Genomic DNA, 27,915 nt, shown 5'->3' on the forward strand with positions numbered 1-27,915 from the left:
GGGGCGAGTCGGTGCCTGGCGCTCAGGGTCCGGGACTGAGGGGCGCCTGGGAGCCGGGGCCGGGAGCGGGCGGAGCTGGGGGCGGGGCCTGGTCTCCGGCGGTGGGGGCGGGGCCGGGCGCTGGAGGAGGGGCCGGGCGCGCGCGGCGCACGTGACGGCGGTTGCCAGGGTGAAAGGTCAGGCGCGGCGCGGCACTCCCAACATGGCGGCGGCCGGGACGTCGGTGTCGGCGGCGCGCAGCCCGGGAGCCCCGGCGGGGTCGGAGGCCCGAGTCCGGCGCCCGCCCCCGGCGCGGCCCTCGCGGCTGCCCCCGCTGCTCGTGCTGCTGGCGGCGGCGGCGGGGCCAGGCGCGGGTGGCGCGGCGCGGCTGTACCGCGCGGGCGAGGACGCCGTGTGGGTGCTGGACAGCGGCAGCGTGCGCGGGGCCACGGCCAACAGCTCCGCCGCGTGGCTCGTGCAGTTCTACTCCTCGTGGTGCGGCCACTGCATCGGCTACGCGCCCACCTGGCGGGCCCTGGCCGGGGACGTGAGAGGTGAGGCGCGCCCCCGCGCGGGACTCGACCCCGGCCGCTCGGCCTGGCACCTGCCCTCCGGCTCGCGGCAGCCTCTCAGGCCCCTTTCCCGTTGCCCTACGGGGGCACCTCGCATAGGCCGCCGCTGGCCCGCACCCCGGGGTATATCTCCCATCTGACCGGTGAGATCTTGGGAAGTCGGTCGTCTTAAGTCAGAATGACAAGAACCCTTCTCCTCCAGCCCTCACTCCACAGCTAGGGACAGGGAGGCCTTCCCATTATCGCCTAGCTCTCCAGACCCCTAGTTTTGAGCCCCTAAGACCTTCATTAACGCCCCAGGCCTTTATCCCAGCTGTGTCCCGACGTGCACGCCATCCTCAGTAATTCCACTCCAGTGCCTAGACGACTCATTCTTTGAGCATCCCCATTCCTCTTCCAAGCTATTTTCCCTGTAAGTCCTTCTTCATCCTCTTCAGGTTTGGTTAGCTGAGCATATATAGTGGATACTCAGAGTGTCCACAACATAGATGTCCAACTGTGCTGGAGACTTCTCTATAGAAGCAGAAAAAGACCTTCAAAGCATTTCATTGGTTGGTTCCTTGTTCATGGACGTGCAGCCTTGGATAAATCTGTCACCCACCAAACTTCTGGTCATGTTCCCACAGTTTATTGATGTTTGGCACCTTTGTCATGTTGCAAATTGCTAATCGGTCACTAGGCTATTGGCCGCTCTAAATGGCAGAGTTGTAGCCAGTTAGGCGTTTTGCTGCAGCCTCCCTGCAAGCGGGCCACGCTTCAGAACGGAATGCGAATTGCTCTGAAGTGGGAGCTGGTCTCCGGCAAGAGCTGGGTTTGGCAGGGCTCTTGCTGAGGTTGAGCTGACCTCTAATTATGTATTTCAGCGGGCAAGAGAGCAACAAATTGCTAGGTTCTCTTCCTGCACTTTAGTTTTACATCCAACCCTGTTGTGATTTTTTTCATATCTAGACAGACTCATAAGGAAACTTTTAAAAAGTCTAAATAGGGCTTTTGTGCTTGACTGTAAATGATTATTTTTAGTTGCGTCTCCTTTTGCCTTAGGGTGTTGGGGCCTGTTGATTCGAAAGGGTCTGTTCTTTGATCTAATGTTTTCTTGAGTCCCTAGTGTTTGGCACTGGTCAGAACTGAAATCAGAGACTATGAAACGGACGTTTTACTCCTTAGTAGGTTTTTTTTTTAAGCCTTTGCTTTGACACCAAACAGAGGACTTTGCAATTCTCTTTTGTCACTGGGCGGCGGAAACACAGGTAAATTAAAACGCGGGTCGCTCTGGCAAGACGTTTGTCACCTATTCTGTGCATATTTTGATTGTTGCAGTTTAGTGTCTGAAATATAAATGTTATAAACCAGCTTTGAGTGTCGCAAACTATTTCATAGTTGAACCAGCATGTAAGGAGCCTTGAAAATTGTCCCTGGAACTCAGAAGGAAAGTTATTTTTGGAACCAAAACTAGTAAAACCCATACCTAATGGTGTGATTAACTTAACTGTTAGCTAAATAAGGTTATCTTAAATGAGTTGGACATCCTACAAGTCAAAGCAGGAAGAGCAGGCCTGAGACAGGAGATGTGGCTGAGTGAGAAACAGCTGTGGCTCGGAAGACAGGGCAGGCGGGGCGGGGTGAGGGCAGCGGCAGCCAGGGGGCCCTGAGAGCCAAACTGCCCGGGGGGCTCCCGAGCACCAGCTCTGACTGGAGTCAGAGCCTTGGCACTTGGGGTCCCCAGAGAGAGCTCACCTGGGGACTTGGTCGCCCTGGCCCAGGCCTGCTGGATCAGAAGCTCTGGGTGTGAGGCCTGGCGTCCTGTCAGCACAAGCCCCAGAGGTGGAGGATTTCTGTGCTCAGGGACACTAACCCTGCAGGACAACTGCAGGGATGGGCCTGTGGCCAAAGGGGGCGGAAGCGTGGCTTATGCAGTACCCCCTCGTGGCTGTCCACACACGAGAACTCCTCGGTAAAGGAACCCGTTACTTGGCCCTGGGGTCCCACGTGACTGGCCACAGGGCCCTTCCGGTGCCTCATTCCCGCGACGTCCCCGTGGAACGCGTTGGGAAGAAGTGCTCTCGCCCTCACTGAGGAGGCTGGCGCAGCCCCTCTGCCCAGCGTCTTCTTCTGGCCGCGGGCCGCCACGCAGGGGAGAGGGCACCCAGCGCCCACAGGGGCCAGTCTGAGCGCAGTCATCACTCCCGCTGTCACTGCTTTGGGCCGGCTCAGTCACTTGTGAATTGGAGTGTCCGGTGAGTCCCCGGGGCACGCAGGCCTTGGACTAGGCCCGTCAGGTGCCTCTTCCCACCCCTCTTGAAATGCAGTGTCCAGCCAGCTTGCCCCATCTGCCCCCCACCCCAGTCTCGACAGCACTGTGGCTTCTAGAAGGTGGGTGGTTACAGTACAGCCTCTACTCCCTGGCTTGAGATTGCCTGGGGGGGGGGGTGGTCACTGAGCTAGAGGAGCACCTGCTTCCACTGCTGTCCCCCCACGAGCGCCTCCTAAGTGGCCTCTTCCACTTGCTCAGAGTGGGTGGGGGTCTGCAGAAGGCGGGCCTCCTCCGCTCAGCAGGGCCTCTCTGTGCACAGCTTAGGGACACCTTTGTTTTCCTAAAAGGTTTGGATTGAACTTTCACTCTTCGCTGATATTTTCAAGGTTTAAAAATAATTGTTTTTCCTTCGAAGAAGATGGCTTAACCAACAAAAGATCTGCTGTTGGGTGCCAGCTGTCCTCCCGGCGTTTATGTAGATCTGGCTCGGGCCTGTCACTTCTAAGTCCTTCGCAAAACAAAACCCTGCCGCGTCCCTGAAAACCCTTTTGCCCAGAGCTGTGATGTTAGCTCAGCTGGTGGTGCCGCTTCCTCTTGAGGTGGGAGCTGAGACACCTGTGTGGGGGGCAGCCCGCCACCACCGAGATTTGTCAAGGCAAGGAGTGTCCCTGTCATCATCACCGGGTCCTGGTGTCTGTCCCGGCCCATCTCTCCTCCGCTCTGTCTTTGGGGAAGAGCGCCAGGGAAGCAGGGGCAGGTTTTCTGTCATTGGCCCCAGAATTCTTGATGAGAGACTCAGAGGGGCGCCCCGGAGCTGGCAGGCAGGCACCTGCCGCACACCCCTTCTCTTCCCGTCACCCACGTGTGGTCACACGGTTGAGTGGCAGGCCGGGGGCACCAGAGCCCTGACGGCTCGCTCCTGGCATCTGCGGGGACAGCCGGGCCCCTTCTTGCTGCCGGGGCTTGGTCTCACCTCCCAGTGAGCTCTTCATCACCAGCAGTCTCCTGGTCAGCGTGGCCACAGGCTTCGTGGTCGTGAACTAGACCACCTGGTGTTCCCCACGGGTCATTACCTGTGCACCGCAGGAGGCGGGACTGAGGGAGGAGGGGGTGCTGTTGGAACGGGAGCTCACCTGGACCCCAGAGAGGTGGGTGGGCAGGGGTGCTCCCCCTCCCTCCCCCGTTACGGGCCCAGCAAAACTTGTCGTGGGCTCCCGCCACCAAGACTTGTCTGCAAGACCCAGACTTCATTGCGACCAGGTCCAGAGGGACACGCCGCCGTGTGAAGCCCGCGACACTGAGTGAAGGAGCCCTGGTGGTAAATGCCGCCGGCCTGCCTGGGCTTTGCGGGCGAGTCAGGGACCTCACCCATCTTGGGGGCCTGGGCTGTGCGGGCGAGTCAGGGGCCTTACCCATCTTGGGGGCCTGGGCTGTGCGGGCGAGTCAGGGGCCTCACCCATCTTGGGGGCCTGGGCTGTGCGGGCGAGTCAGGGGCCTCACCCATCTTGGGGGCCTGGGCTGTGCGGGCGAGTCAGGGACCTCACCCATCTTGGGGGCTTTTCCTGCCCCGCGATGCACAGCCTCCAGCCAGCAGGAGCCTGTCCGCGTCCAGTGGGCTCACTGCAAAGCCTGCGGGACCACGTACAGTGTCAGCTTAACCACACCGGGCGAACTCGGGGGATGAAAGGACGCTGGAGACCCAGTCCCGGCCCTCTGCCCCGTGGCGAGGCTGAGGCAGGGCACCCAACTCCAGGCTGCTCTGGGGGCTCGTGTGTAACGCATGCTCCTTAGCGTGAGGCTTAGTTTCTGCCGAGGCCTGTGTGTCCTGGTTTGCAGCCTGAACTTGGAGCTTATCTAAGCAGCCCTTTGCTCGTCCAGGAAGGGGCGTGTGCAGGGACCAGAGCGTCCTCCAGCAGCTGGAATGTGGGATCAGAAAGGCCAGCGTTGCCCTGACTTGGAGGGCGAGGAGGGCGAGGAGGCCGGGATGGAGCCGGGCCTTAAGCACTGCGCTCGGCTGCGCCCGTTCAGGCCTCGGAGGTCCCTTCATCCGCACTGTAATCATCTTCTAGAGCAGTTGTTGCTTGACCGTAAATCAGACTTTTATAGATGTTTTATTAGAACTTGACAAGTAACGGTGAAAAGTTTAATCCTGTTAGGTTAAGTAATATGGTTACTTGACAAGGAAACTTGAAATAAATTTTAGTCCACTGTGCATAGAAGCTTAATTGTTTCACGAGTATTTTTTAAGCCTGTGGTACTGAAAACAGACGGGCTCACGAGTGGGAGTGCGGAACGGGCACGGACCTCACCGCTGCTCCCTGTGGAGGCTCTGGCGGCCTCCCTGCCTCGCAGCTGGCGCGCTTCACCCCCGTGTCTAGTTGGGGGTGGCTGACGCTGTCTCGTCCTGAAAGCAGGCAATTTGCATTCGGTTTAGAGCGCTTCTCTCCTTTGTGTGGTGGGGTCCCAACAGGTGGGAGAGGCAGGAGGAGGGGAGGGTACCAGCTGAATGGGCGAAGACCCCGAAGCTCAACCTCTGAAGTGGTTTGCATTTTATTTGATAAAATAGACTGTCTCCCTTTTGTGTGGCGTGAATGCCACCCATCTGCTGGGATACTTGCAGTGGCTGCTGGCGCCTCTATAACCGAAATTCTCCCTCATCTGCCTCCTTCCGGGCCTTCCCGCGGCTCCGTGTGAGGTGTGGGCAGGCCCCGCCCCAGAGTGCCCCCCGACGGGGTGCGCCGTCTGGAGTGGAGCCCCGGCCGCCTGTGGACGCGGGAGCCCTCGGGCCGGGCAGGGGGCTGTCCTCTGCCCGCCAGCGTGCGCCCTGCCGGAGCAGCGTCGGACTCCGGCTCTGCATTAATCCAAGTGCGTTCCCCCTCCCGTGGACCCCGTCCTTGGGGGGAGGTGCGGACAGTGAACAGAAAGCGGGCAGCACGGGCAGTGGGTTGGGGGGGTAAGTCCTGGGAAGGGGAGTGGGGCGGTGGGAGCGGCGCAGGGCAGGGCCGCTGGGCGAGGGGCCCGCCACATAGGGGCACGGCAGGGCTGGGGTGCGCCCAGAGGGCCCAGCTCGAAAGGGGCCGGGGGAGCCGCGCTCTCCCTCCTCCTGGCCAGCAGAGGAGGAGTAGCTTTCAGCCGGGGCCGCATGACCTGCTTCCTCTGGAGGATCCCCGGCTGCTCCCTGGAGGACTGAGGGCCAGAGGCCCACTGGCCGGCGGGAGTGTCACGGGGATGGGAGGTGCCCCACCCCGTGCCAGCTCACTTCGTGAGGGGCTGAGGGGCTCGGGGGGTGGGTTGTGGAGGGTAGTAGCGCTTGTCCTCCAGAGCGTTCAGGTGTGTGGGGTGTAGCATCCTTTTGCGAACGGGAGGAAGGACGGCCTTCCAGGTGGAGTGCACTCTGGGGTAGATGGGGTTTGGCCCAGACTTGCCAAGTGAAACAGCTGGCAGCCCGGGGCTCTGTGGCCGCACTGTCGTGTTCGTTTCCAGGGCCCAGCTGCCGTTCCTGCCCTTGGCCAGGCACTGCCCAGTCGGGCTAGTTTTCTTCCACATCCTGCTGTTGAGACACATGTAAAACTTGGACAGAAGGGTGGGACTCGTGTCCTCTCAGTGCCATGTGGCCTCATCCCCAGGTTCTGACCGTTAGTTCAGGGCTCAGACCCAGCCTCAGTGAACTCACAGACCTGATTGGGCAGAGATGCAAATCCCTTCTGTCCAGTGGGAAAGGGAACCCTGCTGGCGCTGGCCAGCTCTGTCTCAGCTGGGCTGGTGCTGGTGGCCATGTGCTTGGTCCTCTCTCACCCCGAACGGGTCCTTCAGTCACCAGGTCAAGGGCATGTGTGACACCTGTTCCCTCTGCAATGTATGAGTCATGCTCTTAGCTTTTTGAAACTTATACCTGATACTGACTTAGGATGGACTCAGTGTAGGGACCCCTCATGCTAGTAACTTTACCGAGCATTCCATCTATTAGAGGTGTCCAAGGAAGGACTAGGCCAGCGTAAGTTTTTCGTAAACGTCCCACAAAGCATCTCAGCGCGGCCGGACTGCTCCTGAGGCGCCGTTGCTTCTTCAGGTAACACCTCAACTTTTTTTTCTTTTTCATTTCGAAGCCACTGGCAGCTGTACCCTATTTTGAAGGGCTGGGTCTACCTACTGGGTGCCTGGGACACTTGAAGGCGCTTTGGAGGCCAAAAACCTGAGTAGGAAGGTGTAATCTAGTCTCTGTTTTACAGCTGGGGTGACACAGGCACAAGGAGACTCCTAAGCTTCCCAGCTCCTCGAAACCTGGTGGCAGAGCGGGTGTGGGCCGGACGCTCTGCCTCCGGCCGGGTGTCCTTATGCTGTCCGGCACTGCCTGCCGCATGGGGGTGGGACACAGTGAGGCTGGAGGACCTTCGGGGTCCATTCAGGGCGGCGGCCCGGTCCCAGCTTGAAGGGATGGTGGGTGCACACTGACTCCCTCCCAGGAGGGCTCCCAGGGTGCCGGTGCATGCGGGCGCCCACCCCCAGCAAAGCCTGTTTCCCCACCCGAGCATCCCCTGCGTCAGGCCAAGAAGAATTTTCCACCTTTTCACTGGGAAGGTGCGAGTTGATGCAGAGCTGGACGAGGGTGACCTGCCAGTTGAGGGCGGGCTGCCCTGCCTGGAGACTTCGTAGAGAAGCACGCTTGGGCCTTCCCTGGCAGTCCAGCAGTTAAGACCCTGCACTTCCACTGCAGAGGGCGCGGGTTTGGTCCCTGGTCGGGGAACTAGGATCCCACATGCCATGTGGCCAAAAGCAAGGAAAAGCGAGCTCGAGATCCGTGTGTCATGAATGTAACAGGAGGTGGGGAGGTTCCCTGCCTGGCGGTCTCCTCTGCCCTCCTGGCTACTGCCCAGAGGTCCGGCCCGGCACAGCTCCAGGGCAGAACGCCCCGCCCCCCTCGGCCATCCCGTGGGGACCTGGAGCCACTTCCTCGCCGGTAAAGCAGGAAGGGAGACAGTCGCATCCCAGGCTAGGCTGTGAGGCTTGCCCGGGGTCGCGAGCGGCAGAGCTGCCTTGAGAGCTGAGTCCTGAGCAGGAGGGAGGAGGTGACAGCGGCCCTCGCGGCACAGGCGCGTCGTGCGGGTCGGCCTGGCCCCGTCCATGCGTTCCGGCCCGTGACGTGGCTGCATCCTGTGGTCGGGGTGGGGTGCCACGCTCGCGAACGGGCTCCTGCCCTCTGGGGTGGCCCACGTCTAGTGAAGAGAAGGTGTGAGATGTGTTGGGAGTACAAGGATTGTCTGTGCGTTCAAGAAGGGGCCACGTTGTGCAGGGCCTTTTAAAGAAGTTGTCAGAGGAGACGGCTGCTTCATTCCACGTGTGACCGTCTGAGGGTTTGGGGGGGCGGGCGTTAGGGTGGCAGCATCGGGGGGCGCCGAGTTGGAAGTGGGGCGTGTCTTTGTCTGGAGGCAGCAGGACCAAGCGTGGAGAAGATCCTGGGGGGACCCTCCGCTTCGGTGGAGGGTGGGCCGGGCGCCTGGGGTGCGGCGTCTTCTCTGCCTGCCTGGACGGCGGGCCGCGGGCTCTGCAGCCACCGAGCCGACTGGACCTCGGGCGGAGCTCCAGGACCCTCCTGCGTAACAGCCAGCTGCCCGCCAGGCAGGCCCCACAGCGCGTGACCTATGAACTTGCTCCGCTTGGGAAGAGAGGCTGGCGGGGCTTCTCTTGCCCTGGCGACCACTCCTGGGCAGGGCCAGGGATGGCCCCTGTGAGGAGGCGACGTGTGTGACACTGAGGAGGAACGTGGCCGGCCACTCAGAGGACAGCGTCCGCCCGAGGACTGCGTCCTGTGGGCTGAGAGCCGGGCGCGTCGTGGTGGGGCCGGTGTCCCCGCGCTGGCCGGGCAGAGTCTCGGGCTGGGGTGGGCACCGGGCCCCGACTCGGCTCTGCGGGCCAAACAGCCCGTGGAGCCCGCGGTTCTCGTTTGCGGTCGCGGAGCTGTTGAAGCGGGGCCGTGTGTGAAGCCAGCGCCGTGTTAGAGTTGGGAGGGCCGGCACCCGGGCCTGCGGCCTCCTCTCCCTGCGGCCGCGCGTGGCAGCCGTGCTGGGTGCTGTCTGCGGCCTCCTGCACCGGGAATCCTGGGAGGTGTGAGCTAAGGAACAGGACGCGCGGCCTGCGGTGCACAGACGCGTAACACGCGGCCCCCGCAGGTGCCCTGAGGTTCCCAAGTTTTCTACAACACATGCTTATTAAGAAAAATCTGAAAAACAAAAAAGTGGGCCCAAGTCCCACCGTGAAAACTGCACCCTCGTGAACGGCTTTTTCTGTCCGGGGCTGGCTCTTGAATGTCAGCTCTTGAAGCAGTTTTCCGTTTTCTTTCTGTCTGGGTCCTAGAGCACTTTTTTTGAAGATGGAGTGAAAGTGTGCCATGGAGATTCTCAGTAAGCCCTGAAGCCCTGTGTCTGTGCGCCGGGGAGGAGGTGGCAGGAGCGCGGTGGCGAGTACACCCACAGCCCGGCCGCCGGGGCGGAGGTGGCCCTGGGAGCCCAGCAACCTGCCAGCCGTGCATCCTGTCCTGCGTCTGGGCCTCTGCCGCACTAAGTGGATGAGAATATTAACTGTTCTTCCTCAGGTCCTTGTAACTGGAGACTGCAGGAAGATGTGACCTGTGATTTGGGAGGGCTCTGTGATTTTTGTTTTCCATCCATTTAAATGTCCTCGAGGTGAACCGGTTTCACTGAGGCCACATTAAGTGCAACACTATTCGGTCATTGACTGTGAAAGCAGAACTTTGGTTTTGTTTTTTGTTTTTTTTTTTTTACTTGATTCTTTGCATTATATTAACGTCGGTAAATATTTTGTATAATTACAGAGGAAAAAGGCATTTTTTTTATAAGATTTTTTTTTTTAATGTGGACCGTTTTTGAAATCTTTACTGAGTTTGTTACAATATTGCTTCTATTCTGTGTTTTGGTTTTTTGGCCCTGAGGCATGTGGGATCTTAGCTCCCCGACCAGGGATCGAACCTGCACCCCCTGCATTGGAAGGTGAAATCTTAACCACTGGACCTCCAGGGAAGTCCCAAAGGCATGTATTTTTAAGCAAAAGTAGTGTATGAGGTGGAGAAAAAAAGTAATGATTGAATTGCTGGTGTGTAGAAGCCGTCATGTTTGCATAATACTTAGTGATGGGCAGTATTTTCTCTCTCCTTCCAGGCATGCTTTTAATACAACCTCTGGAGTCTCAGGTCGTAGCAACACTCAGAGAAAACCCGTTTGGCGTGATTTATAACCTGATGACTAGTTTAGATGGGCGGTGTCTGTCGGAACTCACCAGCGCCTCAGGGATGGACCGTTGTCAGTTCCCACTCAGAAGTCACATGGTGCAGACGGCAGCTAGCGGGACTCGCCCCGTCCCTGGCCCGTCCCCTCCGGCCGGTCCTGCCTGCCCGGGTGCTTCTCTGCTCCTCTGTGTGTCTGCAGAGGCCGCCAGCTCATCTTACTTCCCCTGCAGCCCATCCCCCTGTAGGCAAGGAGCCAGGAAACATTTGGGAATCTTACCGTCCCAGAGGAAGGGAGCAAATCTTTAAAGGGAAAACCTCACTGGAGGATGTTGGGGAGACCGCTCCTTGGAAGCTGGTGACCGAAGAGACGAGCTCCGCCCTTACTGCTGGGTGAGCCGCGCCTCGGGGTCTCTGGGGCACAGCTTCGTCTGTACAAACTGCCCCCGCCCGCTGTCTGGCCTGCAGCGGGCGGGGGAGGGGAGGTGTCAGCAAGAAGGAAGGCAGCCAGAGGTCACCCATCTCCTGTTGGAAGGATGCCACACCACCTGGGAACTGTTCTCCCCCAAAGCTGAGATCTAGGTCCGCGTGTTTACAGAAAACCCCCGGGGGGCAGGGGGCACTCACAAAATCCAGATGGTGGGAGACTGCGGGTGTAGAAGACGGGCCTTGTTTGGACGCGATTTAAACAAAGTAAGCAAAAATGGGACAGTTAGGAAGATCGGACTCCCGACCAGATGTTTGTTGCTGCTGAAGCATGTTGGTCTGAGCTGGTGTGGCGCCCGGAGGACGCTTGTGCTGGGAAAGCAGCTCTTCCCTTTTGGAGGCGTGGGGTCGGCTATGTTGAAACGACTGGCTGGCGGAGGCCCACTCGGCACCGCTGGGAAGGGGCTCAGGGTTTGAGTGAAACAGGACTCAACTGTGAGCTGGTTAAGTGTTGATATTAAAGGAGGAAAAAAGATACTTGAAACTGCTCCTTTTCTACTCCCGAGAACACAGCAGTGTCTGAGGGTGTGGGAAGGGCCTCGGGGAAAGGATTCGGAACTGCTTCCTTGGTGTTTGCACACAGCTAGCTGTGTCTCTGGCCTGAAAGACCAGGGGCCAGACGCTGCCGGCCTTTCCTCTCGTTCGAGTGAGTACACGGGAACGTTCTGGCTAAATGGCCTGGACCACGTGCATCCAGTTAAACTGTAAACACTGGCTCGGTGTCCCTGACAGAGGGCCGGCCACGGGCTGATGGCAGCCCTCTGTTCCCAGCGCTCTCATCCGTCTCGGGGTCGTTTAATTAGGAGACCGAGGAGGCCGCGGGGCGATTTGCAGGTTAGGCAACAGCGCTGATGAGGGTCCCATCCTCTTTCCCAGCTCAGCTCAGGACTGTCCCGAGCGTGGACGGGCTTGCGGAATGGCCCGCGAGGCTGCGGGCCTGGGTGGACCGTGGGAACGGGCCCGCACTGACGGTCTCACTCCTGCTTTTCAGACTGGGCCGCTGCCATCCGAGTCGCCGCCCTGGACTGTGCGGAAGAGAAGAACCACGAGGTGTGCCGCGCCTACGAGATCCACTTCTACCCCACCTTCCGGGTGAGAACCTCCTCCCTGCGCGTGGCGGCGGCTTTAAGTTGAAACCCACCAGCTGTGTAATTGCTGCGCTTTCAGCATTTGGGGCGGGCGTCTTGAAACGTGGGGGGTTCTGTTTGCAGAGGGGCGCCTCTCCTCCCACCCTGCTGGGTTGCCCGTGTCGTGGTGGGACGGTACCCGCAGCTCCTGCTTACACCCAGCGAGGGGAGGTGGGTGAGGCCTGCGGGTGGGGGAATGGCCGGGAGCTGCCCTGAGAGCCGGTCTGAAGCCCCCAGGTGTCGGTGTGCGGCGGCGATGGGTCTGGGAGCCGGCGTGTGGCCGGCCTGCCCAGCCGTGTGCCTGCACGGCTGTCCCTCACACAGGCCTGTCCCTGTCTCTCCCACTAGGGGGCGGACTGGAAGCTGAGAAGCAGACCCAGGTCTGTGTGCGCATGTGTGCGGTCACTCGCCTGCACCCGAGCGCATCACGGTGACTTTACATCTCAGGGAAAATGCTGAGCTTTTGGAAGTGACCTCTGAGAAGCTTGGAGACCCCCCAGCCTCTCAGCCCTCACATCCCACGCTCTCTGTGGCGCAGCGTCAGATGCTTCTCCTCTAAGTGTTGACCTGGTGACAGCCGTGCATCCGTCTCCTGGCTGGGCCGTGCCCACTGGTCGGCCTGGTGCCCCAGCCCCACCAGAGTCACCCTCCCCTTGAGCCCCGTGTCGAAACGTGTTACTCTTTTATTTTCCTGTCTTCTTTTGTTTCAGCTTTACACACAGGGCTCTGTGTGCTGTGTGTGAGCTTCGGGCCGCCTCTTTCCTCACAGGATGTTGCTAGAATCCCCCGCACGCTGGGTGGGGCTGGGCTCCGCCGGCAGCACGTTTACCGCCACAGGCCCTGAGCCGCCGGGCACTCGTGTGTGTCCTGTGCCACCTGGCGCCGGCCTGGAGGGCGGTGCTGGGCCTTCCCTGCTGACAGGTGACAGGGAGTGATCACTACTCCGCGGGTGGCCCTGTCTGTTGGTGTCATTTGCCCGTTTTCCTCTCCCCCGTGTGTGCTTTTATGACTGATTTACAGGAGTCCTGTGTCTTCCCGACACTCGCCCTCCTTCAGCTATGCATGTCCGGGGGTGTCAGCACCCAGCCTGTCACTGTTTCTACTGTCTTTACTGTGCCTTTTAACGAAGAAAGTTTTTAATTTTGATGTAAAGTCCTTTTGTTCTGCTCAAAGACACTTGATATAGTGCCTGCCCTCGTCCCTAGGATTTTTGTGTCGTTGAGCGGACATACCGTGAACATGTAGCACCAGGAGCCTTTAGGGGATGCGCCGTCTGCCATAGCTCCAGCCCTGTTGGGGCAGAAAATGCAAAGAGCAGGTTTCCGCTTGGTACTGAGCAGCCGCTCGTGAATCTGGAGGGAAACACTGGCGTCCACAGAAACACACAGAAATGTGGTTCGTCATCAGTCAGCGTCACGTGTCTGGAACAAAGGGACTAAAGCTCTCAAAGACGATGGTCGTTTTGTTGCTTAAAGATTAAACGTTTACACAGACGCCAGGCAAGGCTGTTTCTTATTTGTTCTGTGTTTTTCTTCTTAGTATTTTAAAGCATTTGCAAAGGACTTTACAACTGGAGAAGATTTTAAAGGTAAGGACCTAAGTGTTCTATTCTACCGTCCTAGATTCCTTCCCTCTTAGATAAATCTGTTCACGTGAGACTAGAACACGCCCTGGTTGGGTCTGCCCCTCACCCCGGCTTTGGCGCATTTACATCGGCACATCGGCCCTTCCTTTCCTGTAAGGGTTCAAACGGTCCTAGTTTCAGCGAGAATTCTTTCTTCAGTGCTTTGCCTTCCTTGGCAAATATGGTGGGAAATTTATTTTCTTAAGTAAACTTTTCTGGAAAAAAGAAAAGTTTGAGAAGTGCACACATCACAAGGGCACCCCGATGAATTTTTGTCAGTGATCCCCCCAGCTCCCCCCAGGAGCCCACAGTGAGGGCAGTCTGCCTGCCTCTGAACTTGGTGTAGATGGACACATGCCTCTGTCTCCACGCCGCGTGCGTGTGCGTGCGTGGGGGGGGGTGCCCCCCCGTGGCCGTGTGTCCCTGGAGCTCACCGATTCCCACGCTGGTTGCTGAGAGGCCTCCCGGCATGTGAATCCACGGCCGTGTGCGCTCGCACTATCGGGGCCCTGGGGTGGGACGGGCGCTCGGCAGGCAGACGCGGCCGTGACGGTGGGTGCCGCCCTGCAGGGCCGGACAGAGAGCCGCAGACGGTGCGGCACACGATGATCGACTTCCTGCAGAGCCACACGGACGAAGGCAGGCCTCCCGGGTGCCCGTCTTTGAACCCCATTCGGTGCGTAGTGCTGTAGAAAGGTGGTGCGCTGCAAGCTGAGTGTAATTTTGTAAAGTAGCGACTTGCCTTAAGTGACGTGGGCGCTGGTCTGCGATGGCCTTGAAAGCACTGAAAGCCTCTTTTCCTCTTCAAAGGCCCAGGGACGTTCTTTCTCTCATTGACAGCAGCGGCGGCCGTTACGTGGCTGTCTTATTTGAAAGCAACAGCTCCTACGTTGGACGTGAGGTACTGTCTGCGCCTCTTCCAGTGTCGGGTCTGTGATCAGATTCCTGTGAGGCAGTAACTACGTCCGCCTGATCTGTCGTATTCTCGGGATTGGCGTTTGTGTTATTCAGCAGACGCACTGGTTACAGAGAAGCCTGTTGGGGTGAGGCTCTGCCTCCAAGGGGAGAGGAAGCAGCTCCCGAGTGCAGCCTGGTCTTCTGGGTGGGGGGCCTGGTCCCCCGGGGGGTGGCCAGGAGGGACTCACGGCAGACCTGGCCCTCGGGACGCGCGTCTTCCCTGAGGGCATTCTCCCTTTCCTAGGCGTTATTTATTTATTTATTTATTTATTTTCTGGTACGCGGGCCTCTCACCGCTGCGGCCTCTCCCGTTGCGGAGCACAGGCTCCGGACGCGCAGGCTCAGCGGCCATGGCTCACGGGCCCAGCCACTCCGCGGCATGTGGGATCTTCCCGAACCGGGGCACGAACCCGCGTCCCCTGCATCGGCAGGCGGACTCTCAACCACCGCGCCACCAGGGGAGCCCTCCTAGGCGTCATGATCAGGATTTTTTCTTTGCTGTGTTCTGAACTCCCAACTTTGTTGCCAAATCCCAGGTTCTGGAAAACAGTGTTTCTGTCGTGAATCTTTGCTTTGTCATCACTTCACACGTGTGGGTCTGAAGCCCTTGCCTTTGGCAAAGTCTCAGTAAAATCCAGGTGCCAGGAGCCGGGCTGGAGGACAGGGATCCTTCACCCCGAGGTCTCCTAGGGTTGAGAGAAGACACCTCACTCCGGAACTTAGCCCCGGGTGCCATGTTCCTCCCTCTGCTGGCCTCTCGACTGTTCTTCCGAGGTCGGGGCTCTGGGAAGGAAGGGTGGTGGTCCCAGTGGGGCTTTGGCTGCCAGGCGGGTGCCCGGTTCCTGCTCTCAGCAAGGCCCCTGGTTGGGACATGGCTCTGTCGCTCCTGGGAGAGAGGTGGTTCCGCACCCGACTGTCCGGGTGGCACGCCTGGGGCTTGCTGTTAGTCTTTCACTCTCTTCTAGCTCCTGAGATGCCACCCGGGGGTCCCACTGCCACTGCCCCCCACCACTGCGCCTTCAGCCTCAGCAGCCCTGGACTGGGCAGCTCTGGAGGGAGGAACGGCTGACCGGGGATGCTGTCAGCCTCCCAACGCAGGCCCCGAGGGTGGAGGGGAAGCTGGAGGCTGGGGCGCGGCCCCAGCTCATGTGGGGCTGACCGTCCCTGTCTGACGACTGAGGGCCTTGGAGGATGTGTGAGGAGCACAGCACAGACCCCTCCGATGGTCTGCTCGGTGAGGAGGCTGTAGTTCCTGCCGTGCAACAGTCGGGGGCCTGAAGGGGCCACAGAACAGGGATGTCGGTGGTCTGGCTTAGAGGGGATGAGCTGCGATGCTGTGAGAAGCTGCGTTCGTCAGTCCGTTTCCGGAGGACCCTGCCGTCCACAGCGAAGGCGGCCTACTTTCTCATTGCCCAGGTGATCTTAGACTTGATTCCCTACGAGAACATCGAGGTGAAGAGAGCGCTGGGCTGGGATAAAGCCTTTCTGCAGAAGCTCGGTGTTTCTTCTGTCCCCTCGTGTTACTTGATTTACCCAAACGGGTCCCACGGATTAGTTACCGTGTAAGTAGAGTCTGGCTTCAGGGATGTTTGTGACGCCACCGACACCCCCAGCCCCTGGGCGCTCACTGCTGTGTGGGGTGGTGGGGGAGACCGGCTGCAGGCCCCACACGGGCGCTCGCCTTGCTGACACCAGCAGCACCATCATGAAAATGCCGCTGGCCTCTGCGCTGGGTGCCTGCACGCCCGTAGATAAGCTCGGCTGGAGAGGAAGCAAGTTGAGGCGAGGCTGGGAGAGCATCACAGGCCGGGAGGTGAGCTGCCTGCCTGGCCCCCCAGCCTCACGCCGGAGGCCCCAGGCCAGCCTCGCCCGCGGCCCCGGAGCTCTTGGCGAGGCACCGCGTGTGGACATGGCGGCGAGAAGGCGGGCGCTTTCCTCCCTCGGGGCTCCTGTCTCAGTCTCTGGGAAGTTTAGCTGGGGCACCGAGGGTGCTGCCCCCAGGAGCCTCAAGCATGCCGTAGTTCCTTGGGTGTATTTTCTATTCTTTAAAAAAAATGGAATTCAGCGTAAGCCAGGAGGTCTTACCGGGGGCGCCCGGCTCTACAGCAGACCTGCCTTGAGCAAACTGCTATCTTGTTTCGGAGAAAAAGCTCGTTTTACATTCAGAGCGTCATCTGTGCACCCTCAGCGCAGAGCGTCACCTGTACACCCTCAACGCAGAGCGTCACCTGTACACCCTCAACATAAAGTGACGTTGATATTTTTACCAATAACGGCTGCGTTCTCCTTTGGGGAATGAAAATAAGCTCTGGACCCTTTGGGGGGCCCCTGAGCTACCTGGGGAGGGCACAGTAACGGCCTTCACAGCCCTCCACTCTCCGCCAGTGGAGGGGCCACTCTGCAGTGCCCAGGAGCCACCGGGCTGTGAGGAGGGGCTGGGCGCTCCTTCCCCCTCCCCACCCGGCTCCGGACGCCCACGCGGAGCTGGCAGCCTGTGGGCAGAGGATGTCGGAACCACAGGGTAAAGCTGACCTTGGCAGGTGCTCAAACCAGCGTAGTGCTATGATTCATTTTTGTTCGGTGGGGATGTTATGTTCTCAGGTGGGGGGCCAGCTCCCCGAGGCCCGGGCTTTGCCACCATCCCACCCCGCCCAAGATACCTGCAGGAGATGCCCAGAGAATGGCTGGGCTGGGTGGTGCACGTCACCCTGGAGTTACAGAGGGAGGGCTGCTCTGACCCTGGGGCCACAAGGCGCCTGCGGACGGGGGCCGGGCCGCCGAAGCCCGCTTCTGAGCCCGTGCCCTGCCCTCCTCTTTCTCGCAGCGGGAAGCCTCTCCGATCGTTTTTCTCCTCTTATTTGAAGTCATTGCCGGATGTGAGGAAGAAATCGCTTTCATTGCCTGAAAAACCCAGCAAAGAAGACAACTCTGAAGCCGTGGTGTGGAGGGAATTTGACAGGTGAGCGACGCTGCCGGGAGTGTCTGGCTGGGGGTCTGGGGGTCACTGCAGGGCCGCTCGCTCAGAAGCCCGCCAGCCGCCCGCCAGCGCTCGGGGATTCTCCGCGTTGTCTCCCCGGGGTGGCGTCCCTCTGGGGTAGGAGCCAGCATGCGGGAATCTGCGTGAAGAGAGAGGCGCCCACACTGACCTTGTAGCGTCTCCTCCCAGGTCGAAGCTGTACGCGGCTGACCTGGAATCGGGGCTGCACCACCTCCTGAGGGTGGAGCTGGCAGCCCGCAGGTCCCTGGCCGGGGCCGAGCTGAAGACACTCAAGGACTTCGTCACCGTCCTGGCCAAGGTGCATGGGCGTCTGGGCTTGACCACGCGACCTCGCCCGTCCTCCACTCACCCAGACGCCTGCCGTGTGCTGAGGGCCTGCGGGGCACAAAGCTCCTGGCCACGTGGAGACGCCCGCGCACTGGGCGGGGGGGCGGGGACTGTGCAGGGCAGCGCCGCGGTCAGAGGGCCCTGCTGGCTCGGGGCAAGCGGTGCCCGGGGAAGGCCTGAGGGCCAGCAGGACGAGCGGGGAGTGGACAGGAGGCCTGTGCGTCGGGGAGCTGGGAGGAGAGGTGGGGAGCGGCGGGCCTCCGGGCAGGAAGATGGCTGCGGCCTGCGGTGTCGTGTCGGGTGGGCCCTGGGCGGGGGGCACACGGTGGCTGCTGTGTCAGCTCCCGTTTAGAGGGGAGCGGCTGTCCGGGTTATATTCCTGCCAAGAACTCTTAGCTCCAGAGCTGAAAGTCCAGGCTTGTGGTGTTTTTCTGGGCCCAGAGCCCTTGCGCTGGGCAGAGGTTGGAGCAGTCGGTCATCCCTCTTCCCTGGGAGTGGACCTGGGCCCCTGTTCTGTTGGCCCAGCAGCCCTGGCCCTGGCCCTTCCTCTCTGAGGTCTCTCTGAGATAGCCCAGGCCCTAGACACGCCCCGCCCGCTGTTGGTCTCCTTTGGTCTTGCGCTGGCTACGGTGGCTGCCTCCAGAGGCCACCCTTCATAACACTGTTGTTACCTAAGAGATAAGGAAGCTTAATTCTGAAAGGTTTCCCTTGCCACGTGTGTGCGGTCCCTGACAAGGTGCTTCAAGGTGCTTCACAGCCAACACTTCAGCTGGTCAGGGTTTACTCACGCTGTAAGATCTTTGAAGAAACTCAGGAGGTAGAATTTACGTTCAAGGGAATAAGGAGTCACCTGATTTGTTTCAAATGAATAAACGGAAGCTGTTTAGACAGTTCTCCTCACGCTGCGCCCCGCAGAGGTCGGAGCCCCCCCACTGTCCTCGTTCCTTAGGAACGCCCCCGCCTGCCCTCCGCGTCGGGACAGGGGTCTTGCTGCACACGTGCCTCGCGTTCTCTGCCCTCGTTCCAGTCCAGCGTCACACTGGAGGGCTCCACACGTGGGCAGAGCCTGTGAGTCAGATCAGCATAAATTATTCTGAATAGCATTTCTACCCTTTACTTAAACTTTAAATGCTGGTCCGTTGGTCGTGGTGCCCTGGAACCAATGTTGGCAAGACCCAGATTTTGCAGAGCTGAAGATGCGGTGTTTCCGCTCTGGCTGTTTCTGCAGCTGAGGCAGCGACATCTGTCTCAGCACCGTTGTTAGTAAGGTCTCAGCCCAGGTTTCTAAGAGCTCTTTCAGCCTTGAATGTGCACATTTCATTGGCAGCATCTAATCGAAGTTCCTCACAGAAGGACTGCAGGACCGCTGGGATCCTTGCACTCGAGGCTTCCCGGGCTGCCAGCACGGCCTGAGTGTCGACGTGGAGTTAGCCAGCAGTGGCACTTTGCGTGGAAGCCTCAGGGGTGTGCATACCTTTTCCAGTTAGTCTGACAGTCAGAGCTGGCAGCGGGGGAGGCGAGGGAGTGTCAGGACAGCGGGCGGGATTAGCGTGATATACCATGAGGAGCGTGGAATGAGTAGGCAGTGATTTCAGAAAGGCCCACAAGCCCTTGACAACGTGATGAATAAGGCCCCCGGCGGCCGTGTGGTCCGTTGTTGTGAAGTGGCCGCCGGGCGTGAGGACGCGTGGCTGTGTCCCGGGTGCCGGGCGGTGGTGGAGCTGCAGGAATGGGGTCCAGTGCGGGCTTTCCCCTTGTCTGTGTTCTGGGGAAACTCTGGTTCCCCCAGAGCCCCCACCCCTGTTCTCCGTCGGAGCCTGGGTGGACTGGAGACGCTTGTTCCCTCCAGCTGGTGGGTCCAGGGCAGGGCAGGCCCGGTCTCCACCGCTGGGAGGCCGCGCCGTGGGGGCCGCTCCCCGACCCGTCCTTGAGTGTGGTCTTCCCTGCTCAGCTGTTCCCCGGGCGGCCACCGGTCAGGAAGCTGCTGGAGACGCTGCAGGAGTGGCTGGCCAGCCTGCCCCTGGACAGGATCCCCTACGACGCCGTCCTCGACCTGGTCAACAACAAGATGCGGGTGAGGCAGCCCCTTCGACGAGCATGGGGGACCCTGCACCTGCCCTCGGCCGATGCACCGCCAGTCTCCCTCCCCGGTTCTGCCCGGTTTCTACGGCAACCTCCAGCTCCCTCTGCCTGGGTCTGGGACAGACGGCCGACCGAGACGATGGGGCTTTTGTCAGGCAGTGAAGCATTAGGGTTTGTTTTCTGTTTTTTTAGTGAACTCATCTAGATTTCACACTTAAAGTAGTGAATGAAGGTGATGGGTCGAGCTGCCGTGCAGGCCGGGCGTGCAGCCAGGGTCTTGGGCCGGCGTCGGTGGCCACAGGCTCCAGGGCATAGGCTCCCTGGGGTCTGATTCCAGCGGCCCTGTGGGTGCCGGTTTCTAGCCTTGGCCTCTGCTCCATGGGACCTGAGCCGTGTGACAGGGAAGGTGGCCGAGAGCAGGGGCTCAGACCCGCAGGGGCCGGGCCTGTGCAGTCACCCGTGGGGACCGAGGGACCGGGACGCCCGCAGAGCGCAGTTCACAGCCCCACTTCTGGGCTGTTACAGCCCTTCGGCCTTCGGCTCGCTGCTTGTAAGGTGAAGGTCCTATTCATTCAGATGGAGAATTGCCTGACCATTGAATTTTTTTGTTATTAGTCTTCTCCTATGAATCTCATTGTAACTAATTCTAACTTTAAAACAAGATGGGTGTCAAAAAAAAAAAGCTAGGTGTCTTTATGCTGCCTAGGGCTGCTTCATGAGGACACAGGTGAGCTCTTCCCTTCTCCCCAAAGACTGGAAAAGAACGGGCCACGTTTCCGTATTTTGAGAACTCTTTTAGTAAAATAGAGACTTTTTTTTTCTCTCATTTATTCGTTATTGGATTTAAATTTACACATGGTGAGATGTACAGTTGAAGTTTTGATAGACGTGCTCCCTGTGTAACCACCGCCCAATCAAGACTGACCACATTCACCAACTTTTTTTGGTTTTTTGGCTGTGTTGGGTCTTCATTGCAGCGCGTGGCTTTCTCCAGTTGCAGCTACTGGGCTCTAGGTGCGCGGGCTTCAGTAGTTGTGGCTCACGGGCTCTAGAGCACAGGCTCAGTAGTTGTGGCGCACGGGCTTAGTTGCTCCGCGGCACATGGAATCTTCTCTGACCAGGGCTTGAACCTGTGTCCCTTGCTTTGGCAGGCGGATTCCTAACCACTGCGCCACCAGGGAATTCCACCACCAACTAATTTTAACAATTCAATTATCTCTTATTGTTTTCTTACCCCCCCCCCCAGATTTCTGGAATATTCCTTACTAATCACATAAAGTGGGTTGGATGTCAAGGAAGCCGACCAGAGCTGAGGGGCTACACGTGTTCTCTGTGGAAATTGTTCCACACTTTGACTGTTCGAGCTGGGACCCATCCAAAAGCGCTGGACGGCACAGGTGAGCTGTCCCCACCTGGGCCACCCGACACGGGTGCTGCGCTACTGCCTGCCGGGGCCGTCCCAAGCTCACGCAGAGGGTGACGTGCCTTCAGGGGGCCCGGGGTCCGTTCTAAGGAGGGTGGAGGTGAGCGTCTTTTCTGGAGGTCTGCTCAGCCCCCGTGCCGGCTCGGGGTGCCGGAGCCGAGTCCCCACCCTCTTCCCTCACGGCCAGGGCCTGGCTGGCCCCTGGGGATGGGAGTCATGGGCGGAGTGCGGGAGCGCTGGCCAGGAGCGCCGCTCGGTGTCAGCGCCTCCTCCTTTGCTTTAAAGAACACGGGAGTAAATGAAACACATTTGGAGAAGCGTATGGTGACCTGGTGTTTCTAACAAGTCACCTGGAGCAGCGCGCGCTCCTTATCTCGCGGCGTCGGTGGGGCAGGCGCTCAGGTGTGGCCTGACCAGGGTCTTTGGCTTCGGGTCTCCCAGAGCCTGGGCGCAGAGTGCTGGCCCGGGACGGTGGGGAAGAGAGGAAGAGACACCCTCCCGACACTTGCGCCCCACATGGGGGGCTATCCTTCCTCGCTGTGTGGCCTCCCCCTAGGCAGCCGGCTTCATCGGGGCCCTCGGTGGTGTTAAGTCCGTCACCTCTGCCATGTTTGTTCGTTAGAAGTGAGCCAGTAGGCCCACGAGGGTAGGCGATGACACAGACGTGGCTACAGGAGGTGGGACCACGTTTATATCCCACGCAAAGCGCTAAAAAACGTGTTGGATTTTTGGATCCTCTCTGGACTGCGTTGTGTGTATGCCTCTCAGTTTCAACAGGCACCTGACAGCCATGGGAATGTCTGCTTTTAGTTCCGTATTTTATTTTATTATTTATTTTATTATTTATTTATTTGTTTGTTTATTGGCTGCGTTGGGTCTTCGTTGCTGCGCGCGGACTTTCTCTAGCTGTGGCGAGCGGGGGCTACTCTTCGTTTCAGTGCGTGAGCTTCTCATTCCGGTGTCTTCTCTTGTTGCAGAGCACGGGCTCTAGGCGTGTGGGCTTCAGTAGTTGTGGCTCGCGGGCTCTAGAGCGCAGGCTCAGTAGCTGTGGCTCACGGGTTTAGTTGCTCCACGGCACGTGGGATCTTCCCGGACCAGGGCTCGAACCCGTGTCACCTGCATTGGCAGGCGGATTCTTAACCACTGCGCCACCAGGGAAGTCCTAGTTTTGTTTTTTTAATCATTCAGGTTCACTGACATCTGTATTAAGTCAAAGTGAAGTTTTGGGACCCACACCGTCCAAATATTCTTTCCAGTAAAATTGTAAAATTCTTTCAGAGTTACCTTTCGCTGTGTAACGAACGAACCCCAGACGCCGTGGCTTAAAACAGCCACCAGGTTTTTGCTCGTGGTTCTGGGGCTCGGCTCTTTGGACGGGCTCACCTGTGGCCTCGCTCAGGTGGCGGCGGCTGACAGGTCTAGACTCAGAAGGTCGGGCCCCCAGGCAGCGCCAGCTCCCCACGGGCATCGCCACATCCGGGAGGGGCCTCGGGGTCTGGGCATCACATCCGCCACAGCCTGTCGCTCAGCCAGGCCTCATCCAGCCCAGGTTCATGGTGGGGAGATAGAGGCCACCTGCCGGGGAGAAGCAGCAGAGGGGCATGTGGCGTCTTCAGACATCTCTACCACCCCCGGCCCTGCTCCAGGTGACGTTGGATTTCCACTCCTCCGGGGTCTAGTGGGAGAGGTGGGCTTTCAATCGAAAATTCTCTTACGAATCTCACAGCAGAACACGTAGGGTGTGTTCAAGAGAAAGCTCGGGAGCCCAACAGCAGGTGAGATCAGAGCCTCAGCACTGCCTGGCGGGACGCCGGCCGCGGCGCTGGAGCCCACGTCTGAGACGTGAGCCTCAGTTGTGCGGAAAGTTCTGCTGAGAACTGGGAGACACGTAGAAGGAGGTGGGGACAGCAGGGAGGAGGTCGTCGCCGGGACGCGCTGTAAAGTCCCGCAGCACCGATGCCGGCAGAATGAGGGCGGCGGGATGACAGAGCACACAGAGAAGGAGGCCTCGAGCGCGCTTTCTCCTCGTCGCGCAAATGGAAGCAGTGTCCGAGGAGTCTGTCTCACGCCGAAAGAATTGGGTCAGACTGAGACCCGGATTATGTCTTGGAAGGGTTTTCCTCTCCTTACTGCACGCTTAAGCCCCATCGACTGAAAAGCCTGCCGCGGCCCCTAATCCCCCACAGGTAGGGGTTTAGGTTCTTGTCCACTTTAAAGATTAGGGTGGCCCGAGCGTGCAGTGGGTCGGTGGGGGCGCGGGAAGGAGGATTACCCCGCCGGGCGCAGCAGATGCCAGCCACAGGCCCGCAGCTGGGACAGCAGCGCCCGGCCGACAGTGAGGCCGCAGCATGTGCACGTGGCCTCGGGGCTGGGTGCCCCCTGGCTGCCCTGGGAGACACTGGGAGCCCGGGGCAGGTGGCGGGGTGTGGCTTCGGGCCTTCTCTGAGCGACTCGAGCAGGATTGCCGAGGCTGACGGCCCACGAGGCCTCTCCGGGCGGGTCCGGCTTCCCGGGCGTCAGGACCGCACCGGCCACAGAGAGAGGCGGCTCGTGAGGGCTGCCGTTAAGATGGACTCAGCCTCCAAAACCGTGTCTTCTTTTTTTCCAGTTATTTTGCTGGATTTCTTTCAGTGCTGACATTTAATCTGCTTTAATCTCACAGCCTCTTGTTCGCACGCCCAGTCCCCCGTGTTAGTGTCTGGACAGGACTCTGGTCCAGGCCTGTGCTGCTCCCCTCTGCCGTCCTCAGGGTCCTCCTCTCAGCGCACTGCAGGCTGCGTCGTCCTGCTCTTGGGGACATTGCTTTCTGCAGACGTCGTGCCCCTCGCTCCCAGGGCCTTTACTCGGCACCCGTTGTCCTCCCGTTAGGGTCTGTGTTTACAGCCGGTGATGAAAACCGTCTGTGTGGCTGCCAGATGCTGGAGGGTTTCCTCACACGGAGGGGCTCTGCCTCTTTGAAAGAGTGCAGACCTTCACCAGCCTGCCACCCCGTCGCTCCCAGAGGGAGCCCCAGCAGCTGACCAGCCCGTGACCGTCGCTGCCCCTTTCGTGGAAGATCCGCCACAGGGCGGGGCTGGCGGCAAGCCCGGAGGCCCCTCCTAAGGCCTGGTTCGTACTCGGGCTTGTGCTCCGCAAGGATCCCCAAGCAGAGCAACTGCAGGTTCCGAGTGAGCGGCTGCCACGCCCGGCACGAGCCTCGGGGTCGCGTGTAGGGCGGAAAGTCGCACGTGGGACTCAAGCCTGGGGCGAGCCGGACCTCTGGGCGTGGGGTAGGGGCTCCTGGCAGACCTGATAGCTCCAGGCCTCTGGCTCGTTCTCCTGAAGGCCAGTGCACGTCCTGGAGTGGCTCCGGCAGCTGGACACAGGCGGCCGTCTGCTTTTGGGTTGCGCGCATCTGGCGCGGTGTCGGGGCAGCAGCCATCTCGCGGTCGCAGTGGGCGTCTGGGAAGGAGCCGTTTCTTCCCGTGTCCGTGCGAGGACCCAGGGGGCTGGCCCGCGGCCTGTATCAGGCACCCAGCTCGTCCCTGGCTTCCCCGATGCCACCCCAGGCCCTGCGGTTCTGGTGGAAATAGTCCGACATGCTTTGGTCCCTCCGCAGGGTTTGAAGACGACCCCCAGGCAGTGCTGCAGGCCATCAGGAGGTACGTTCACGTCTTCTTCGGGTGTAAGGAATGCGGTGAGCATTTTGAGGAAATGGCTAAAGAATCGATGGATTCCGTGAAAACCCCGGACCAGGCAATCCTCTGGCTTTGGAAGAAGCATAACGTGGTCAACAGCCGCTTGGCAGGTGAGCGGAAGCCACTCCGCGTGGCCTGTGCCTGGGTGCGGAGCCCGAGCTGTGGGTGGCGGGGATGGCACCTGAGCTGCGCCACCGCCCTGCCTGCCCGCCACATGCCAGCCTGCCTGCCCGCGGGGCTCACGGCCGGGTCGTCTGCCCTGACCAGATGTCAGCTTCCTGGTGACATAGGCCAGGGAGCTGCCAGAGACAACAGCCATTCCCGGCTGCCAGTCCCCGGTGTTCCAGATTGTTCTCTCACTGCAGGGCTCCCGGGCTGTGTGGAAACGGAAACGTCTGTCCCCCTCGGTAGCCCGCTAGGCCCCTGAGTAAATTCGACAGTGGAAGACTTGGAATATAATTAATTTTCAGTAAGGAAAATTTTAGCGTCGTTAAAACCTGCTCTCAGACCGTAGACCAAACTCCTCAGGGTGGTTTTGTTTAAAAAAAACTAGAGCGCGTGTATTTTCTCAGAGTTAAGTAATTCAAACTGTTCCTAAATCAATGGTAGATTAAAATTAGGCTTAAAAATAATCCACTGAGAAATAAATCTTACTAGAGATGAATAGAAAATGCCACTAAACTATTGGTTTTTACTTAATCCGCCGCATCATAAAAACATCTTACAGCTAAAGCACTAAAGAGAATTGGTTTTCCTTTGGACTCGGAGCTGACCGCCGCGGCTCCAGTCATGTGGCCGCGGCCACTCGCGGTGGCGGCTTTGTCCTTCGCCTTCGGCTGCAGGTGACGGCACTTCCGCTGTGGCCCTGGTACGGACGGCTCCACGGCCAGGGCGTCAGTCTGCCCGCCCTCTCAGGGGCCGCATGGTGACCCCGTCCCGGCAGCGCTCAGCCCCAGAGCAGCCGGCGAGACTCCAGCCAGGCTGCCGTGTCCGGGCGCCGCCTTGTGCCGCACGGGATGCTGCGCCAGAAAGGCGCCTTAGACTCTGCGTGTCCCCCCAGCCCCCTCGGTCCCGCCTCTGGCCTCGGGGTTGAGGTCCATGCAGTGCTGCGCCGGACACACTCTGGCATCTCCTCCCGTCTCAGGGTGTGAATCCAAACCCCCCGCTGGACGCAGACCCCAAAGGGGCGCACCCAGGCCCTGAGTGGTGTGCGTTGCCCTCCAGCTTCTGCCCAGCCGCGGCCCATCGTGCGCACGGTGAGCAGGCCGGGGGAGAGCGCCTCTGCCGATTCAGGAGGCCCACAGACTGACCGATTCCCTTTACGTGTGCTTCCGGAAGCACTCTGAGGTGGCGAGGCAGCCCCAAGTCAGGTCAGCGAGTTCCAGGAGCCCGGAGAGCCACGGGCCATGCTTGCTGTCAGCGGGGCCTGTGGGAGCCGGGGGGCCGGGGCTGTCACAGCCTCGCAAGTGGAAGAGAAACAGGAGTTTGGAAGTGCAGCTGCGAGTGCGGGGGCTTCGTGGCTCTGCCTCGAGGGCTTGCCCCCCAGTCGTTGGCTGACAGCCCAGGCAGCGCTCTGCCCACGGGTGTTGAACGAGGGAGCGAGGGAGGGCGTGGGAGAGGGTCCCCTCGGCCCGTCCTCATGCTGAGGGAGCACCCTGAGGGAAGGGAGGACAGCGGAGGTGGGGGCCCCTCGAGCAGGGCTGCGAGGTCAAGGGCGTGGAGCTGGGAACTTGCCAGCCCGCTTGGGTGTTTGGGGCGGGGTCTGGCCAGGTGAGTGGTGGTGCCTGAGTGTGGACGGCTCCCTGTGCCGTGGGCCGGGAATCCACCAGAGGGCGTGAGGGAGGACGCGCGGTGCTGTGCCGGCAGCCGTGCAGGGAGGGCGCATGGGAGGGGAGCGTCGTGTGGACCCCACTGGACGGTGGCAGTGGAGGCCGTGGAGGGAGAGGGCGGTAGTGGGCAGGCAGGAGGCACGGGGGCCCACGGCGCCGGTGTGGGCGGTCAGGTGGCCGGGAGGCCTCTTCACCGTGGCCCTTCCTCCTCACAGGCCACCCGAGTGAGGACCCGAAGTTCCCAAAGGTTCCGTGGCCCACTCCGGACCTCTGCCCGGCCTGCCACGAGGAGATCAAGGGCCTGACCAGCTGGAACGAAGACCAGGTGCTCCTGTTCTTGAAGCGGCACTACGGCAGCGACAACCTCGAGGACAAGTACTCCTCGGACTTGGGAGACGCCGGTGAAGGCGCCCCGGCCACGGGCGCGGAGCGGGTGGGGGGCCACGCTTCCCCAGGGCAGCCGCCCGCAGACCAAGGTGCCGAGAGTCTCCGTCCTCCTGGCGTGCTGCCCCCCAGGCCTCGCCTGTCAGAGAGGTCGCACCAGGCGCTGGACGTGAAGCTTGGGAGTCTGAGTGGGGCCGAGGGCCGCCGGGGGGCGGGGGCGGGGGCGGCCTTCCTGGGGACGGGCTTCTCCAGCCTGGACATGAGCCTGTGCGTCGTGCTCTACGTGGCCTCGTCCTTGTTCCTCATGTTCATGTACTTCTTCTTCCGGGTGCGGTCCAAGCGGTGGAAGGTCAAGCACCACCACCCGTCCGTGTAGGACGCGGCGAGACCGCGGAACCGCCTTCAGAAAGCCTGCAGCTTTAATCTTCAGATCAGGGATTCGGTCAACACGTCGGACCTGGTGTCGCCTCCATGGCGCCCTCCGCTCCCCCACGTGCTCTCCCTGCAGGGGACGCACCCGGCACGTGGCGAGACTGTTTGCACTCCTGGGGCCCTCAGGTGGCGCCTTGCACAGATCCTGGAGCGGAAAGCCTTGTCTGCTTTTACTCTTCCGGGTCTGACAAAGAAGTGGGGAGGCCAGGCCCCACGAACAGAGCTTTGCTGCCCGCTTTCAGCTCGAGTTGCTAGACTGCAAGGCCTCGCTCTGGGATCTGGAGAAAATGCCCTCTCTTCCCTCCCCCGCTGGGGCCTCCGGACGCCTCCCCTTCCCGCTGCTCCTCGAAGCCAGTGATCTCAGTGGTTCACTCGCCGCTTGGTTGTTTCTGCTTGAGGCAAGAGAACGTCTCCGGGCGCCGAGGCAGCTCCGGACCGGGGAAGGGAAGCCCCTTAGTCAGTCGTCCCGGGCTCTGCAGACGTGGAGATGAGAGTGCAGAGGGGAAGGGGGGCCGGTGGGTTTGCGGGGC

The 27,915-nt window shown here is 60.2% G+C and overlaps 1 protein-coding gene across 1 annotated transcript; it reads left to right on the forward strand.

The window, feature by feature from the left end:
* Positions 1 to 202: 202 nt before the first annotated feature.
* Positions 203 to 27,871, forward strand: QSOX2 (quiescin sulfhydryl oxidase 2; the record flags this gene model as incomplete). Its single annotated transcript, XM_082842380.1, has 12 exons — positions 203 to 533; positions 11,517 to 11,617; positions 13,192 to 13,240; positions 13,847 to 13,952; positions 14,087 to 14,177; positions 15,650 to 15,795; positions 17,058 to 17,192; positions 17,400 to 17,529; positions 19,510 to 19,632; positions 20,887 to 21,037; positions 24,662 to 24,850; positions 26,785 to 27,871. 12 exons carry the CDS (start codon positions 203 to 205, stop codon positions 27,327 to 27,329), a joined length of 2,097 nt encoding a protein of 698 aa, XP_082698506.1. The 3' UTR covers positions 27,330 to 27,871.
* Positions 27,872 to 27,915: the final 44 nt, after the last annotated feature.

Source organism: Leucopleurus acutus (genome assembly GCF_964270905.1).
Source record: "Leucopleurus acutus genome assembly, chromosome: 7".
Classification (NCBI taxonomy): Eukaryota; Metazoa; Chordata; class Mammalia; order Artiodactyla; family Delphinidae; genus Leucopleurus; species Leucopleurus acutus.